This window comes from Mytilus trossulus, chromosome 3 (genome assembly GCF_036588685.1).
Source record: "Mytilus trossulus isolate FHL-02 chromosome 3, PNRI_Mtr1.1.1.hap1, whole genome shotgun sequence".
Classification (NCBI taxonomy): Eukaryota; Metazoa; Mollusca; class Bivalvia; order Mytilida; family Mytilidae; genus Mytilus; species Mytilus trossulus.
Window position 1 is genome coordinate 33,118,227 of NC_086375.1, and position 20,459 is coordinate 33,138,685.

Genomic DNA, 20,459 nt, shown 5'->3' on the forward strand with positions numbered 1-20,459 from the left:
TGAATGAAAGAAAATTATGCAGGGAGAGAGGATCAAAGTTGTTTTTTCCTGAAGATATCGATTATTTTTTAATACACGTCCTCCAAATGAAAGAAACACTAACGCTACACCCATGAACGACCATGAAGACAGATCGATCGAAAAACTTAACAGTATAGCTGAGAGTTTGTCTATTAAGAAAACAACGTATGCACCAAAGAGATTGCAACAAAAGGACCGAATCAACACAACGGAATCAAGATTAAAATGTGTTATCTTCAACATAAGATACTTTTGCATGAAAAAATCATAATGAATCCGTATTTCTTACTGTATTTATTACGCTATAAGATAAACAGAGAACATACTGTAGTGTTCAGAACTGCTGAACAGAGCAGTATTACCACCACCACCACCTTTAACTGTTACTTTGTCCCCTTTCTTTAAATGTAACACCATGTTAGCAGTAGCCTCGCTGTAGCCAGTACCAGGATACAATCCAACTGTCTTATTCCCATTATGCCAAATGCGAACATGCACAGTTTTTCCATGCGTAGACATGACTGTAGTTGAAACATGGTATAGGCCTTCTCTTGGAGCTTTGAAAATTCCCGTTTTAGGATTGTAGTGGTTACCATTGTTCGTCCAAATTTTATCAAACTTTACTACATCATTAGCATTGATTGTCTGAGAAGCTGATAAAGATGCAGTAAAGGCAGGAATATCTCTCCATTTTCTGTAGTTTCTAAATTCTATTGAAATATAAACTTTTAATTTAAATTATTCGCGTGTTTCTTTCCTAATTTGAAAATTACAATTCCGCATGTTTAATAGAGTAATACTTTCCAACATATCTGAATACCTGTATGGGTTGTGAAGTTTTGCAAATTTGCAGATTTGCAGATGTCTTTACCTTCTTTGAATATATTTAATTTGGGTTTCAAATTAAGAAGTTTGATTTGAATTATAAACAAGTGATATTTCATATGTTTTGAATAAATATGGCCAAACAAAAAGAGTTATCAATCAGTAAAAACTATAATGAGCATCAACACTAAAGAAACACTTCAAACATGTATCGAACTGTTCGTCTAAAACGAATACTTTTCGGACAAAAGTAATCATTTAAAAAGACAGTACCACCTTCATAAAAAATTGACAGAAAGTTTGATAAATTATATAAACAAGTGAAATATCACAAGCTGATTAAGTAAAAACTACTTTAACACATGTGTTCACTTCCCCTATACTTTTTTAGATCTACTAGAACACACCCGTGAAATCGCAGGTCCGTAACTGAATTAAAGTATATAACTATGTGTAAGCTTTATTTTAGTATTGGTATTGTCATTTGATAAAGTCATGCCGATTATAAGATACACAGTTTTCTCTGCTTTCAAACTCTTTCTGTGTGAACCCGGCGGCCTGGAACTTATCAATTATTGGTAATATTAATTATTTGGAAAACAAAAGGTCATGGAATGGAATATTCTTTAATCAACAGCATTGTCCTATATTAGTTATAAATACAGTTGATTCTTTGATTCGCTGCTTTACGTCATGCCCGCTAACAAATTGAGAACTACCTTAGTCTATAAGCATTATTTTAAGTCCAGATGTTTAGTATTCGAAATGTTATCATAGAAAGTCTTACTAATTATAAAACTACAAAAGGGAACAATTTGACAATGATTGAATTTAGTAGTGTCAACCCTGTGATTATGACCCGTGTATAAAGCAAAATCCTAAATACACCGTTTGGTGGTGAACCTGTCAGATGCGGAACGTACAGATAAGATAAAAAAATAACAGTTGATATACTTTTGGTATCGGTATCGGAATCGACCCGGAACTTGTTAAGTATTGCCAATATTACGAAAGGGTCTGGAGTGGTGTAATTTTTAATCTACACCATTGTCCGATAATAGCTTTATAAAATTCTTCGATTTGTCGTTTTTACCCGATGACGGCTGACAAATTGGACCTAGTTATTTTAGTATTATAGATAATCCATTCTACTGTAAAATTATCGTTTAAAAATAAATAACTTACCAGATCCTCCTTTATATTTAACTAGCATTGTAAAAAGGTCTTCAACTACTGCATTATCTGTAAAGATAAATTTTATGATATGAAAATACTATTGATTGGCAACTGGTAACTGAAAATGTTTCCTTACAGCAGACAGGTTTTATTTTGAAAATAAAATGTCTTAAAATTAATGAAATCATAATGACATGTGAAACGTTCATTTACAAAAAAATGTTGATCATGTGTATTGTTTGAAATGTGGTATCTTTGAAGTTGGATAATAAACCTACCAAGTTTTGGACTGCAGTCTGATGTAGCCATCATCATAAGTTGAAAGAAAACAAGTCCAAAAATAAAGATCATCTTCTTTGTTTACAGGGAAAAACTTAGTTGATACATTGAAACACATATCACTTATTTTGTATGAATTCTTGAAACTGTTGTCACCTGTTTTTAGATTTCATGACAACGTTTCATTTGTAATTCAATATGGTAAATTGCCTTTTATCACGAAGGATATTAGTTACCAGACAGATTGGGCTAAAACCTTTTTCTTGACAAGTAATGTTTCCATGATAGTTTTACTCTGTAATATGATGATATCTGAGCTTAATTATGAAAAAATATGCAAATGAGGTTGTTGCAGGAAAAATTTGAGATCTGTGTTTACCGTCAATAGTTTAAATGATAAAGATACCAAGGGGGCATAATTCACTATCATAATAAACTCTATACATCATATGACTCTTCAGCTTCACTTCAATTCAATGCGTTAACAGGTAAATATAAGGGTCAATTATCTGTACACTGCACACAGTACGAAAACATTTCTAACAGCACATACAGCAACAAACTCTAATCGGACCACTGAATTATATAAGTTCAAAGTCGGAGTATAACTCGTTGCACACAAACACACTTCGAATAATCAATTTACACATCATTATTGTAGAGCAGTTAAAGAATATATTGAATAAAAACTTTGACCTGGCCACTTATGGATATAAAGGAAGTCAATGTCTGCTACCATGAAATGAATGGAATTCTTGTTTGAAAAAAGTAACATACCAAATTTTGAACACTCTGATATGTCTCGCCTGTTTTACTGTGTATGATTAAATTTAAGCTTTTTTTCGTAGTCCGAAAAACGATAGCCATTTACCAATTTCAATTGATTTGTCTTTATACTCTGTGCTTAGCGTACATTATAACAGACTTGATTTTCCTCCACCAATACTGAGCCAGATGGAAACGACAAAAATCAGGAGAAAGGAGTTATATCCATGTTATAATTGACAATTCATGTTTACATATGTACTTCTGGCGAACAGAAGAGGTCAGTTGTGATGATAAATAAAAAAATAATTTAACTTTAATTTACCTTTTCACAATTGGCGCAAATAAAAAAATCAAATTGGCGCAAATGAAAAATCGAAAATTTTAAAAATCGGCGCAAAGTTCATACGCTCGAAACTCCTTTTATATAATTAAATTTATTCAAAATCTTCAATTACAATATGTCTATGTCTGATATTTGATATGTTTTGCACTTTGAATGCAATAACAAATTATCTTCAATAGAGTCAGTAAAAATATGAATGAAATGAAACATGTATAAATAAACTCATCATAGATACCAGGACTTAATTTTGTTAATACGCCAGACGTGCGTTTCGTCTACAAACTAATTGTTTTATATGTGTCGGAGAAAACCAATTCAGTGACACTTAGTAAATGATATAACGTCAAGTATTTTATAAATACATCAGACTTTGGAAAGGAGATAATATTTGTTATCTACAACACTTCCGTTATAACTGCCATATCCTTAAAAACCACAGTTCATAATAGTTTCTTCCCAAAGTATCTTTGCTGGAAATTCTAATATATTTATTAAGGTAAGTGTCCTAATTTTACCGTGTCAAAGATGGCAGGCCCCCTGAAAAGATGTTTTGCTAATATTTGAGGTGTTTCTGCAATGTACCAATGTCTTTCCTCATTCACATATAGTAGTTTATATTAATTCAAATCAACTTCTTTTTAATATAAAAAAAAAGAAGATGTGGTAGAATTGCCAATGAGACAACTCTCAACAAGAGACCAAAATGACACAGCAATTAACAACTATATGTCACTGTATGGCCTTCAAAAATTTGCAAAGCCCATACCACATAGTCAGCTATAAAAGGACCCGAAATGACAATGTTAACAATTTATACGAGAAAACTAACTGCTTTATGTATGATCAAGACTCATTTAAATGAAAACAAAATGGCTTTGCTTGAATATTTTTCGGCTAGAAAATAAGAAACTTTCTGAATATGATGCGTGTGTTGGACGCTAAATCAGGAACATGACCGTTGTTTTTCTTACGTTTGATGTGTTTAAGCTTCTGATTTTGCCGTTTGATAAGGAACTTTCCGCTTTGAATTGTCCTTGATTTTCATTATCTTTATTATTTTACTTTTCTGACGCTTCAAAAGGCGTCCAAATAATGTAAAATGAAATTTTTTCACTTAATTGTATTGTCAAAGGAATTGTAATTTTTGTTGATCCCTCGATGGAAATACCTAATGTAGTTTACAACTTATTTAGCTAATTAAGACGACCTAACTAAGTGACAAGTAGGGACAGATAGATGCAACCATAGTAATAATTAAATTAGGGTCATCATACGGCTTGGCTGCTGAAGACAATGTATTTGATACGGAAGATTTCCTTTAGTTGTTCCTATTTGATTCAAATATTTAATATTTTTTCAAATTCCATCCCTAGAATATTGAACAAAATTAACGGTACCAATTTTCTTGCACCAGATGCGCATTTCTACAATTCATGTCTCTTCAGTGATGCTCGTGGCCAAAATATTTGAAAGCCAAAGCTTATATAAAAGATGAAGAGCTATAATTCAAAAGGTCCAAAAAGTATAGCCAAATCCGTGAAAGTAATCAGAGCTTTTGCATGAGGGATATACATTCCTTAATTTATAATAATTTCTAATATTTTGTAACAGCAAATTTTAATAACACAAAAAAATCCGTATTTTCATGCCAGTACCGAAGTACTGGCTACTGGGCTGGTGATACCCTCGGGGACTAATAGTCCACCAGCAGAGGCATCGACCCAGTGGTAGTAATAAAATTAACGGTACCAATTTTCTTGCACCAGATGCGCATTTCGACAATTCATGTCTATTCAGTGATGCTCGTGGCCAAAATATTTGAAATCCAAAGCTTATATAAAAGATGAAGAGCTATAATCTAAAAGGTCCAAAAAGTATAGCCGAATCCGTGAAAGGAATCAGAGCGTTGACCTTATATCAATTATCAACGAGAAATACGAGCTGGTGGATCCAGCCTTTTTTTTAAAGGGGGCTCCCAACCAAGGAGAAGGTGTGAGTCCGACCCTCGGACCTTCCTCTCCCTAATCCGCCTCTGAGTTGGACATGATTCCTGAATCGAGGTTTAGGAATTAGTGGAAACTTTTATATAAATTTCAGTAATTTCATCTTCTGGTTTATCAAAGTACATAAGCATATGTTTATATTTTGTCTATCGTTTCAGGATGGCATCTAAGGCGCTGATGTGTGACCCATGTTCTAGACTGAATAAATCCTCTGGCGTCGTAAAGTTTTGTACAGATTGCGACGATGCGCTATGTATAGATTGCACTGCTGCTCATAGTGCTCTGCAAGTTACAATTTCGCATAATGTAGTTGAAGCGTCTGCTTTAACCGGTCGTTCATTCAATTTGAAAAAAAGCTGCACCGATCATCAAGATATGCCTTTAGAGTTTTTCTGTACAGATCATGATTGCTTAGTATGCCGATCATGTATGGCTGATACTCATCGTACTTGTTCAAAGATTCTACCTATAGATGTCGCGGCTAAAGGGATAAAGTCTTCAGTCATGTTTGATGATATTAGTAAAGATATTGCAGCTATACGGAAGTCGGCAAAGGAATTAGTAGAGGATAGGCAGAAAAACAAGAACCGAGTCGGACAGACCAAAGAATTGTCACAACAAAAGATTACAAAAATCAGACACGAGATTAATAAGCATCTCGACAAATTGGAAAATAAACTTTCTTCTGATATGGATACTATGGAAAGAGAACTTGATGAAAAAGCGTCCACAGGTCTGTCTAAAGCGAAAACAACAGAAAAAGATATAGAAGATATATGGGAACATATCAATTTTCTTACCAAGCATGGTTCCGAACGTCAGATGCTTATCATACTCAACTCAGTCAGATCAGAAGTTACTAAACATTCCACAAATCTTCAGGAACTTATTTTGTCCCAAGTAAAGAATGGCTTAGATTTTGAACAGGTAGATATGATATCTGCCTTTAGCTCCATGGGGTTAGTGAAACAGACATCTACACCATGTTCTGTGTCATACCAGCCTCCTAAACAAATGCAAGCCCAGATACAACAAACACAAAGGAAGGTACCAACAAAGTTCGAGTTTGAAAAGAAAGTTACCATACCCTTGGGTAGAATCTCCTGTATAGCTGTAACTGATGACAATAGATTCCTTCTTTGTAATGACATGGTCAGTCCCTTTAAAAATAATATAATAGCATGCAATGATACAGGTGAGCAAATTCAAGCGCGCACTATTTCCAAAAGGGTATATGGTATAGCTATAATTCCACAAACAGAAGAAGCAGTTGTTAGTTTGCCTGATGTCAAGATTATTCAATTCGTTAATATAGTAAGCCTGGTTCCTGGAAGACAACTTCGAGTTTTTATTGAGGACAGTTCCATTTATGGTATTGCAGTAGTTCGTGATTCAATAATTGTCGGTGGCAGCTGTGGTAATGTGCATTTCATCGAGAAAATGAAAGGGAAATGTCTAAAAACGATTAAAATCGGTACACGTACTATATCTTCCCTCGTGCCATTTATTAGCGCTAAAGATGACGTAATATACTGCTGTGAATATAGAGGTAGCAAGAAAGTTTACTGTATGAAACTGGATGGAACATTAATTTCCAGTTATGAACTAGACGATCCAATGGGTATTTCACTAGACTCAAAAAGAAATATGTACGTCACATGTCACAATTCTCATGATCTGCATCGACTATCATCAGATTGTAAAATCGATAATATCTTGCTAAAAAAATCAAATGGACTGGACCAACCAATGAGTATTGCTTTCAACAAGACATATAGTAAGCTGTACATTTCAAACAGTGGGTACGATACCAGTCTTCTGGTTTTCAATTGTAAATGAAACAGATGACAAAATATGTATATGTAACATTTCTTATTAGTTAGCTATTATCAATTAAATGTAACGCGAAGTCACAAAAGGTTGAAAGAAGGTTACAAAACATGAAATCCAGCGTTAACTTGTCAATCAGTTTTCAGACTAGAACTTCTTTTTATTACGTAGGCTGTTAATACATACTCTGGCATTTCCTTCTTTAAATCTGTTCTAAATGTCAAATAGTATTGAGATGACCCATGTTGTCACTTGTCAAAGACTTAAAGTATTTGCCAATGGTTTGCGCTTCTTTTCTCTCGTAACAATCCCTTTGTTTCTATTTTAAACTATAACAATAAGTCTTTTTTTCGAAACTACAGCCGTGCACATTATCAGGATTTTGATATTTGTCACTGTTTAAAATTGACAAGATGGTGAACTTTGTCGTATGTATGTGTAGAGTACATGGTTAGTTCGTCTTACTCATCTTATAATTTTCAGGTTACAACTGATATACTAATGCAGACTCTTTGTACATTACATATGCTAATAATAATATGTTATTAGATTTTCGATTTGTTTTTTATTTCAGATTTTTTATTTTTTGTTTTTGTTTATTTGTGCATGGAGGGAACATGCTTTGTCCAGTAAATATATACTTTTCAAGCTATTTTATGCAGTGTTTCTACATATATTAAAGGTGTTTATATGACGAACGATTTTCCAAATTTAACGCAAATGACAGCATGTTGAACTCAGTCATAACCAATTAAACATGCACTTATGGCAAATTTTAATGTTCAGTCCATCCCACATCAACCAAATGCGTTTTGTTTTGCTGACTATGGCATTTGCTGTTAACTTTGCAAATATTTAAGTTTGAAAGGAATATAATCAATACATTTGAGGGAAGGGGGGGGTTGAATCTCATTGAATCAAATTCAAACTAGGCCTTTTTTTGAAAATCTTAAACATTCACTTACCAGAATTTCGCAGTGTTTCGGCATTAAGTAAGTATTCTACATCACATTGGATTGATTTGGTTACCTCCTTTGGCCTGGCTCGGAATATATACATCCCACCATTACTTTTTGGTGCAATCATAAAGGAACAATTTATATTCTTGTCTTTCATTTTAGAATATGTACTTAAATATTGTGTCTATAGAATGTCTAATATGCCATTTTGTTTGCTGTTGCTCAAAATTAACAGTTACAGCTTAAAGATTTCTTACTGTAAATTACAAAATACCGATATACTAGAAAAAAATTTAACAAAGGGCAAAATCAAAAGCTCAAACACATCAAACGAATAGATCAACAGTAAGATCCCCAACATAAACAGGCATTTCTTTATTACGAAAATGGTGGATTAAACCTTGTATTGTAGCTAGCTTTACTACCTACTTGTTTGATAGTGGCAAACAATTCCATTGTATAAGCGAGATATGCAGAATATTTGACATTTCAATAAATAATGTTCAAAAAGTTAATTTTTTGGAAACAAGCAAATTACAGACTTGATTTTAATATGACGTGCTTCTTTTGCTTTGTAAATAAACCCATGCTCGAAATAAAATAAAAAATGTTTGCACATGCGTTTATTGACTACTGCAGAAACATGTTTTTTTTTCAAATTTGCATGCATTAAATATATTTCATTAACTTAAAACACTTTCAAATTCGCAATTAAAATATTTGACCTAGATACGACAACGATTAGGCTGGCTATCCTTCCCTCTGATAAATCACATATATAATTATGACCAATTGTTTCGTTGTTTACAAACAAAAAAAGTGAGGTTCTTGGAAGAGCCTACACAAACGCAGTTGACAGGGGGTATAGGAATTTGGCTGTAACTATGATTACTGTATTGTGGTAATTTTGGGTAATTGAACCCTTGCTAAAGAAGGAACAAGTTAGGCAGAGCCAGTACTCATGAGATGAATTATGGAAAAAAGAATGTAAATCACGCGAATTCAGGAAGAATCATGAGCACCTCTCTACATTATTTGACTCTTAAGTTTGAGTCCATTTCAATGCATTACCGAGTATAGGTGTCAATTATCTGTTAACTGCACACACTTAAAATATGTCCAATAGTATATACAGCTCTTAAATAAGATGTCAGCAACAATCTTATTTTAGACCACTGAATTATACGTGTTTAAAGTCGGTATAATAACTGGCTACACATATTCACACGTCCAACCAGTACTTTACACATCATTATTGTAGAGAGATTAAAGAATATGTTGAAACGAAACCAAACATTTAAGCTGGCCACTAATGGGTAAAAATTAAGTCAAGGTATGTTACCAAGGAATGAATAAATTCCTTGTTAAAAAAAAAGACATTCCTTTTGTAGATTGATCTCCTATAAAAATGTTTTACAGCGAAAGAGAAATTAGAGTTCAAACGCTGACATGTTTCGCCTGCTTCACTGTTACCAAATAGTTCGTTTCTATGTTGCATTGTCGTTTGATTTTATTACACTTCGATGTTATGCCGTTGTTTTCCTCTAATAGTTGATGTGTTTTCCTCGGTTTTGGTTTGTAACCCGGATTTGTTTCCTCTAAATCGATTTATTACTTTTGAATAGCGATATACTACTGTTGCATTTATTCACTGATCGATCGTGATTGATTTTTTTTGCGACAGCCTATCCAAAATATATTTTAATGCTTCTAGTATCGCATAAACTTATCGTTATACATTATTCTTGAACACGAGGTACAGGGCAGATTAGTCCATACATAAAATAAAGTTAACTTATTAATCAAAGTGTCTGAGTAACTTACCCAAATACGGAATTAAACGTTGACAGAGGAACCATGAAAATGAGGTCAAAGCCAAATGATTGTGCCAGGCAATCATGCATACCTTGTACACCTTGCAATCATTCCTCACACTGGATATAGTTGACTTATTTATATATATATAGTACATGAGAAATATTCATCGACCAATAAGCTATGAAAATGTGTCAATATGGGATGAACTCTGCCATACAGATATGTAGACTTCTTTAATAAAAAAAATTCACCAATTATAATTTACATATTTCGTTAAACATCTTTTAATGTTCAGCTGAAGTGTACTACTACGCAATATAATAAATCCTAATAAAGCTTGACAAGGGCCTTACCATTTTTTTTAACTTCTAAAAAACAATGAATTAATCGTTTAAAGGTCATCAGAAATGGTGTTTTTTAGAAATTATAAAAACTCGCAGTCACAGTTGACCTAATTCGTACCTATTTATCTGCATACTTTGTTTTATTTGTTTGTTGTCGCATATTTATATGTATTCGGTGAGAAACCCACAAAAACTTGCCCAAATATTTGTCAATTTGCCGAATCAAAACAAAGTTTTACCTACTTACTTCTAGAAAGAGCTGTCAAATGAGGACCTTCAAAAGTTTTAAAGCAGGGCAAAAATAGATTAAATACATTTGATGTTTCCAGGAATTGGATATTCCTATATGAAACTTGCAGAACTTGGTTAGAATAATAGAATTAAGGCGACAGTAGGTCAATTGTGTGTCGAATTTCGCAGATCGATTCAAACACCTAAATCATATTTGATACGCTTCACCCATTCCTCCATATCAATCAATACTAAACAATTTATTATAACAAGATAGAAAATTTTCAACATCGTCCAAACTAACCTTGGAACAACCTGTGAGAATAGAAGAGGTTTATCTCAAAATACAGAATTTTGTTTCTATTTCATGAAATATAAAATGCACAAATTTATTTATTCAGTTTTTGACATACCTTAAGACTTTTCCATGTTCACAGGTTTGTCTATACTCAAATTAAATTAAGTTGAAAAAAATCGTATTTGTAAATTTCTTCTGATATTCTAGATTCCGCTGCTTGGGAAAAATCATTTTATTTATCCTCTTTAATTTGAAAATTAAAATATAAATTGGGTTAAAATATACATTAAAATCAAGTATTTTGTATTTTCAAAACGTAAACAAACGCATATTTTTCATGGTCCTTTTTATCAATAATACTAGAGGGTTTGGATGGGGTTAAATGATTAAAGAATAATGCCCTTAAAAAATGAAGATTAGAGAATAATGAGCCAAAAAATAGAAGATTAGAGAATAAAAGGGTTAATTTTTGGAAGTTTAGAGAAAAAAGGGGTTAATTTTTTAAAGATTAGAGAAAAATGGGGTGAAAATTAAATGTTTACAGAATAACAGACCCCCCCCCCCCATCCATACCCTCATACTAATTCTCGTAAATGCCAGTGAAAATGTGAAAATGTAAACACTGATTTTTAACTTTTTTAATGGAATGTTTTGCGACATATCAATGAAGTAATTAATATCCGGAATCATAACATTGTTTGTCTGATTTGTTTCCCCCCCCATATAAACGCAAAAATAAATTACCTGTTTAACGGTCAGTTTAACGCATAACAATTGATAATATAAAGTTATTTGTTTTAACAACTGTCAGGTTAAACTATGGAAGGGAGATAATTTGGTCCGTCAACAATACTTCCGTTATACCTTTCTAAATATATCCGTGATTTAACCAGGTAGATATCACTTTATATATCTTCAGTCCAACGTAGCTTTGCAGAATATTTACATATACATAGTAGGTAAGTTTTCTAACATTAAACCATGCTAACGAAAATATTTCCCTCAAAATATGCAACTGTGTGCTGTGTGCTGTGGTAATTGTGTAGGTGAATCGTTTTCGACAGTACACGTACCAGGTAAGTAATTTCCTTCCTCTTTCAGTTCATGATGAAATAACATTATTTGACAAGAATTACATATGTTCATTCAGTTAGAAAAATAATCGGTAGTAATGATATGTTTTTCTGCTACTGAAGGTGGCAAAAAAAAAAAGTAAAAATTGTATTTTAATGTATTGCGATAGTAACTATGTTGTTTCCATTGATCTCCGGTCAACTAACTTATAAAACTTCCCAATTCAATGGGAGATTTTTATAAAGTTCCACTTTTTCATACATCTGTTAATCGCTTCATTGTGACAGGAAAGCAAACAATTTGAAGAACTTACACCAGGGTGTTGAATACGACCTTATCACTTGTTATTAATCTGGCTGCGTCTCGTTTGACTTGTATGACTTGTATAGCAATCAGATAATAAAACAAAATGACAAGGATCTATTTTACTATTAAATTGAAAAATACGAAACATTAATCTAGAGATGGACTAATAGTGGGTTGTTTTTAAATTAGAAATTATATTTTAACAAGCATTATGCGAGTCTTGCATGTCAATATGTATTGTATGTACTATAGTCCTCTTGTTAAAAAAATCATTGTATGTGAACACAATTATCTGATCTAGTCTTTGTCATGATGTAAACTATCTATTAACAAATGTCACGTCAATATATTTAGGCATGCAGAAAAAATATGTTGAAAACTGATTATTTCAGTGAATTTTCGAATGTAATGCCAATAATTGTGAATTAAATTATCAGACCAGAACAAAAGTCGAACTTGATCTGTAACTTGTCATGATAAAACTATATACTTATTTTCAAATCAATATTTTCAAGCAAGACGAAAAAAAGTCCATAAAAACTGATTATTTGAGCGAATTATCTATTTCCAATGACTTTAACTCTGCACAAAATCATCAGATTGGAATAGAATTCAAACTTGAATTGAAAGTTGTCATGATAAACTATATACCAATTATCAAATTATTATGATCAAGAATGACAAAATAAAGTGCTGACACTGATTATTTTAGTGAAGTTTTTAAGCCATATGCCAAATTCTCATCATTCTGGAAAAAATCGAACTTGATCAGTAATTTATCATGATCAGCAAACTATTTTTTTGTTATAGTACAACGACATCAATCGCATTAAGAAAGACTGAAATATTTTTTTCTGTCTATGAAGGAATAACATAAAAAAAAATGTGGTGCACACTGAATATCTCGTGTAGAGGGTTATTTTAAAGTGTGCATCACATTTTTATGCTTTTTTGAATAGACAGAAAAAATATTACAGTCATTTCTTATAATTTAATACTTCATTGTATTTTAACGAGGAGTAAATCATGAAAAAAACCATTAGTGACGTCACGATCACATGACAAATTTATGTCTTTGATCTGACAAATAAAACAACGTCAGCCAATCAGAAGACGTTAACATAAAAAAAATTGAATTATTCACATTTAAAACAAAACACCTATCTACGCAAAAAAAATATAACAGAACATTATATAACTATTTCACAAGTATTAAGTTAAGAGTTACCGAGTATAAATAACTTTAATCGAAGTTTGATGGTACAAGGGAAATAGTTTAGCGCAACTATAACACTTTACGTTGGCGCAGATGAAATATGAGTGACATATTAAATGCCCATCGACATTTATTCTTATTTGGAATCTTTAAGTAAAAAAAGTAAATACTCATGGACAAAAATATATACCAAAACAAAATTATTTTTCTACATTGGCTAGAGGTATAGGGGGAGGGTTGAGATCTCATAACATGTTTAACCCGGCCGCATTTTTGCGCCTGTCCCAAGTCAGGAGCCTCTGGTCTTTGTTAGTCTTGTATTATTTTAATTTAAGTTTCTTGTGCACAATTTGGACATTAGTATGGCGCCCATTATCACTGAACTAGTATATATTTGTTTAGAGGCCAGTTAAAGTACGCCTCCGGGTTCGGGAATTTCTCGTCACATTGAAGACCTGTTGGTGACCCTCTGCTGTTGTTTTTTCTATGGTCGGGTTGTTGTCTCTTTGATACATTCCCAATTTCCATTCTCAATTTTATACAATATATATTTATGAGCCGAAGCGCTTTTCAGCAAAGCTTCTAAACAAGTTTTAGTAATTATGTCTGCCGGTATATCTTCATTGATAAATCAACAAAATTAAATGTAACCATTTAGTCTATCGTTTTAGGATGGCATCTAAGGTGTTGATATGTGACCCATGTTCAAGACTGAATAAATCCACGGAAGCCTTAAAGTTTTGCACAGATTGTGACGATGCACATTGTTCAGACTGCTCTACTGTTCACAGTGCTCTAAAGTTTACTATTTCGTAAACGTTGTTGATGCGTCTGCATTAACTGCTCGTGCATTCAATTTAGAAAATGTCTGCAACGATCATGAAGAATTGCCTTTAGAGTTTTTCTGTTCAGATCACGATTCCTTACTATGCCGATCATGTATGGCTAATGCCCATCTTACTTGTGGCAAGATTCTACCACTAGATGTCGCGGCAAAAGGAATAAAGTCTACAGTCATGTTTGATGATATTTGTAAAGATATTGGTTCTTTACGGAAGTCGACAAAGGAGTTAGTAGAAGATAGAGAGAATAACAAAAAACACGTAGGAGGGACCAAAGATTTAACACTTCAAAAGATAACACAGTTCAGAAAAGATATTAATAAGCATCTCGACAAATTAAAAAAGAAACTATCCTCTGATATTTATATAAAAGCGAGAGAACTTGATGAAAAAGCATCCATAGGGCTATCTGAGGCAGTAACTAGAGAAAAAAATATAGAAGACATATGGGAACGAGTCAATTTTCTTTCAAAACATGGTTCCGAAAGTCAATTGCTTACCCTGCTGATTGAAGTAAGACCGGAAATTACCAAACAATTAATAAATTTTCAGGAGATGATTTTATCTCTAGAAATGAATGGCTTGGATGTTGAAAAAGTAGATTTGATATCTGCCATAAGTTCCATGGGATTAGTGAAGCAGACGTCTTCCCCATGTTCTGTGTCATACCAGCCTCCTAAACAAATACAAGCTCAAATACAACAAACACAGGAAAGAGTACCCACAATGTTCCATTTTGAAAAGAAAGTTACCATACCCTCAGGTAGAATCTCATGTATAGCTGTAACGGACGACAATATATTACTTATATGTAATGACATGTTTGGTATATTTAGAGATAATGTATTAGCATACACGGAGGCAGGTGAACAGGTTCAAGCGTGCACTATTTCCAATAGGGTATTTGGTATAACTATTATACCACATACAGACGAAGCAGTTGTCATTTTGGCTGATGTCAAGGTTATTCAATTTATCAATATATCAAGCATGACTCCTGGTAGACAACTTCAAGTTACAATGCAGGACACTGTTATAAATTGTATTGCAGTAATTCGCGATACAATAATTGTCGGTGGGAGCTCTGGAAATGTGTACTTTATTGCGAAAACAAATGGAAAATGCATTAAAACTGTTAAAATTAGTACAGGTAGTATAACTTCACTGGTGCCATTTATAAGCGATAAAGATGAAGTGCTATATTGCTGTGAATTTAGAAGTAACGGGAAAGTTCATTGTTTAAAACTGGATGGAACTCCAATTTCCAGTTATAATTTACAATATCCAATTGCTATTACACTAGACTTAAACAGAAATATTTACGTCACATGTTACTATTCTCATTCTGTGCATCGCCTGTCATCAGACTATAAAATCGATGATATCTTGTTAAAGAAATCAGATGGACTTGACGAACCAATAAGTGTTGGTTTCAACAAGACATTTAGCAAGCTGTACATTTCAAACTCTGGTTCTGATAGTAGTGTTTTGATTTTCAATTGCAAATGAACAATAAAAAAATTACAGATTTAAAAAGTAAAATTATATTTAGCATAGTATTAGTTTTTTTTAAGCATGAAAATTAATGAAAGTCACAAAAGATTGAATGAAGACTACAAATCATGAAATCAAGGAAATGATTTCATTCAGTTTTCAAAATATAATTTATCATGCAGGCGGTTAACAAAGCTTATAGTAAGCTTTACATTTCAAACAGTGGCTCCGATGCCAGTCTTCTTGTTTTCAATTGTAAATGAAACAGATGACAAGATAATGTTATGTTATTAGGACTTCGAATTTTTTATTTTTTTTAATTCAGACTTTTGTTTTCTTATTTTCTATTTATTTGTGCATTGAGGGTACATGATTTGTCCAGCTAACGTATACTATTTAAGCTATTTTATGCAGTTTTAATATATATATATTAAATGAGTTTATCCGACCAGAACTTAGATTTTTGCAAAATTTTACGAAATTTTAGGATGCTGAACTAAGCCGCAATCAAGGTTATATGCATTAATGATCAATTTTATGTTCAGTTTGTGTATTCACATCAGTCCAACATTAACCAATATATTTTATTTTACTTTATGAGACACTTGTTATCAACTTTAAAAAAAAATAAGTAGTTTGAAATGAATATGAACAATTCACTAGAGGGGAAGGGCCATCGTATATCAGTGAATCAAATTAAAATATTAGGCAATTTTAAGGAATCTTAAACATTCACTTTCTAGCATTTCGTAGACTTACAGCTTTAGGTATGTATTCTACCTCACACTGAATTTATCTCGTCATTTTGGCGTGGCGCGGTATTTATACATTCCACAATGGTGTGTAGCTCCTGTAGATACACATAAACATTTCTGTATTAGTTTGAAGTGACTGTGAATGGAATAAAAATGTTGATAATCTGATGGAGAAGACGTCAAAACAAGTAAATGTACGGAGGAAACTAAAATTTAGACTAAAAAGGGAATATCTTGAAAAGATTTATATAATTTCTATTCGTCCCATTTTGAATATTCATCTGAAGTTTGGGACAATTGTGGGCAAATTAATTCTGAAAGTTTAGAAAAGATTCAGATTGAAAATGCACGTATAGTTACCGGTTTAGTTTGTTTCCCCGATTTTGTTTTTTGTCCATGGATTTATGAGTTTTGAACAGCGGTATACTACTGTTGCCTTTATTTACCATGTTATGCTAGTATCAATAGATATAGGAAGATGTGGTGTGAGTGCCAATGAGACAACTCTCCATCCAAATAACAATTTAAAAATTAAACCATTATAGGTTAAAGTACGGCCTTCAACACGGAGCCTTGGCTCACACCGAACAACAAGCTATAAAGGGCCCCAAAATTACTAGTGTAAAACCATTCAAACGGGAAAACCAACGGTCTAATCTATATAAACAAAACGAGAAACGAGAAACACGTATATATTACATAAACAAACGACAACTACTGTACATCAGATTCCTGACTTAGGACAGGTGCAAACATTTGCAGCGGGATTAAACGTTTTAATGGGCCCAAACCTTCTCCCTTTTTCTGAAACAATAGCATAACATCACAACATATAAAAACATACGATAAAATATCAATTAGCAGACTTAACTCAATCAAAAAACGTATGATTACACAAAGAACGAATAAATTTGATCTGCGATATCTGAATACAAATGCACAGTTAATTAAATATTAGAGACAAACAGTCATGACCAAAAGGCTATCAAACAAATTCAAACACACTGAGAAATATTTAACCAATCAATGTTCACTTTAGAAAAAAACCGGTTTTTTATAATCTTGAAGTTTATACAAATGTTGTAAGAATAAGTGAAAAATTGAAGATATAACAAATAATCAAAGCTGGTATACAGCCAAGATCCATATAAATAAAAAATGACAAAAAAGCATTATAAACAGTATCAACAGGTCGAATTAACAAGAAAATACGATTTGAGAGTACTCGCAGTTACTGACAGCTAGTTAAAAGCCAAAACCAATTAATAGTAAAAAATCATGCATCAGAGACTAAAATCGACTAAAACACATCACAGGGATTTAGTATTTTAACGTCATTAATAGTCAAAGAAGACATGACTTGTGCAATGCCAAAAATAAATGTATCGACAGGTAGTAGTATAGTGAAGAGCGACTTCTATAGAAATAAAAGTTAACGTGGCTGTGTCCCCTATACATCTCGCCTCAAAAGATAATGAAATTTAGTTATGTTTTAATTTGCTAATGACAAAATCAATATTAGTGCCAATGTGAACTATATTCAGAGATCTAATTACAATATTGGTACGATAACCCTTACTTATAAGTTTGTTTAAAGGTTCGATGAGTTTACAAGGATCACATAGTGATTTCCTCGCTTTAAGTACAATATTACCATAAAATTTAGGATGAGAAATACCATCTTTAATAAGCTTTCTACAGGTATAGCCAAATTTACTAATCAAATCTTTGTATCTATGAAAGAATTTAGTAAAAGTTTTAAGTAATTTATGGTATCGAAATCCCTGACACAACAATTTACCAGTGATGCATTGATTACGTTCGTTAAAATCTATGACATCAGAACACACACGGGCAAACCGAACGAGTTGCGATATATAAACACCGTATGATGGAGCCAAAGGCACATCGCCGTCTAAAAAAGGAAAATTAACAATAGGAAATGAAAAATCGTCTCTTTTGTCGTAAATTTTAGTGTGAAGTTTCCCGTTTGAAATTGAAATGTCTAAATCTAGAAAAGGACAACTGCTGCTGTTTATGTTAGATTTAGTTAAAGTAAGTTCGTTTGGGTAAATTTCTGAAGTATATTTAGAGAACTCTGGATTATTCAACGAAAAAATATCATCCAGATAACGGTAGGTATTTTTGAATGTATCAACCAAATGTAACAATGATGGGTCTTTACTGAGTTTGGTCATAAACTGAGATTCATAGCAATATAGAAATAAATCTGCTATTAAAAGGGCACAGTTGGTGCCCATAGGAATACCTACTACCTGACGATACACTTTATCGCCGAAACGTACATAAATGTTATCAAGCAGAAAGTTTAAAGCTTCAATCATATCCTCACATTTCCACTAAGTGTATCTAGCATACTTTCCTTTTTCGTTACAGAAAAAGGCCTTAAACTAGTTACAGCAAATAAAATTACAATGAGATTTTTTGAAAGACCATTTTATCAAATACAAAAACTTTTTCTTTATAAGATTGTGTGGAAGTGTAGTGTACAGAGTAGAAAAATCATAACTGTCAACAGAATTGTAAGGACCATTGAAAGCATGTATTTTATCTAAAACCTCTAAAGAATTTTTAACACTCCAAAAATAATTAATACCATTATTTTCATAAGCTTTATTACAAAAGTTTATAACCAGTTCTTTGATAGTAGTAAGGGAGGTGGTTAGAAGCACTGATAGATCAGTAGTAGAACACTTACTCGAAGCGGAGATGAAACGGAATTTAAATGGTTTTTTGTGTAATTTCGGTAACCAGTACATGGTAGGGACTTTCAAATGTTCGGAAGATGCTTTAAGCTTGGCAGTGGCAGTGGTATGCTTGTTAACGATTTGACTCTCTGTGGTGCGCACTGACCTGAATGTAGAGGAATTTATTATTTCGTTTTGAAGAACTTTCGTGTAGTATATGCGTCACACTACCACTATATTATTTGCTGCCTTGTCTGCCGGTACGAACACAAACCGCTCTGCGAGTACCTTGAGTTTGTTTTTTATTCTAGAAATGGGTATATCATGGTTCCTATTATTAATTTCAGAATTGTTTTCTAAATGAGATATTCGAATATCAACAGTATTCATAATTTTATTCAAATAACTGTCTAAAGATTTTTTATAGAGAGACGGGATGGGAGAAATTAAGTGTCTGAAGGGAAGTTAAAAAAAAACTGACCATGTTTTATAAAATTGTAAATAACCAAACACCGGATTATTTACAAGTATTGGTTCCTCCGTATGTATCAGATACTAATAATTATAACCTTCGAAATAGACATAACATTAATATACCATTGAAACGTCTATCAGTTGATCAACAGTCTTTTTTTCCATCTTCTATTACATTGTGGAATGAATTAAATTTGAATATTCGTCAAAAATTCTATTTTTCTTCTTTCAAGCTACAATTGCAACAACTGTATTTTCTTAATGTAAAACCTCCTAAGTACTATTTTTATGGAGATAGACTGCTATCAATATTACATGCAAGGCTACGCAACAAGTGCAGTGCACATAGCGCAGATTTAAACAAGGGCAATTTAGTATTTGATGCATATTGTGCATGTGGTTACACTAGTGAAAGTGTTGAACACTATTTATTATATTGTTATAACTTTGCATCACAAAGAAATGTTATGCTTACTGAACTGACCCACTTAGACATGATTTGTTATTGTTTGGTAATTACAACTTAGATACAAAAGACAATTTTGTAATATTTTCTGCAGTACATAAATATATAAAAGAAACTCAACGTTTCTCACTCTGATAACAACCTTGCTGGTTATTGTTTTATTTACTAGTCTACAGTACAGACGATTCATTGTTCGAATGATCGATTTGTTGTTCATAACGGTTAACAT

General features: G+C 32.5%; 2 protein-coding genes across 5 annotated transcripts in view; one reads left to right on the forward strand and one right to left on the reverse strand.

Annotated features, from left to right (window-relative positions):
* Positions 1-312: 312 nt before the first annotated feature.
* LOC134711289 (complement C1q-like protein 2) overlaps positions 313-20,459 on the reverse strand; it is a 52,561-nt gene continuing 32,414 nt past the window's right edge. Inside the window, exons 1-3 of one of the 4 annotated variants that reach the window (XM_063571817.1) lie at positions 11,760-11,875; positions 2,032-2,088; positions 313-731 (exon numbers count right to left, since the gene is read on the reverse strand). In XM_063571817.1, the coding sequence (XP_063427887.1) occupies positions 319-731; positions 2,032-2,059 (441 nt within the window). In that variant the 5' untranslated portion in view covers positions 2,060-2,088; positions 11,760-11,875 and the 3' untranslated portion in view covers positions 313-318. The other 3 variants (XM_063571816.1, XM_063571815.1, XM_063571818.1) reach the window with 3 other exon arrangements.
* Positions 5,791-7,254, forward strand: LOC134710690 (uncharacterized). The gene has a single exon (XM_063571076.1). It carries the CDS (start codon positions 5,791-5,793, stop codon positions 7,252-7,254), a length of 1,464 nt encoding a protein of 487 aa, XP_063427146.1.

Bases quoted from the DNA above. Each gene is read 5' to 3' on its own strand.
- LOC134710690 (XM_063571076.1), top strand. From the start codon at position 5,791: ATGCCTTTAGAGTTTTTCTGTACAGATCATGATTGCTTAGTATGCCGA.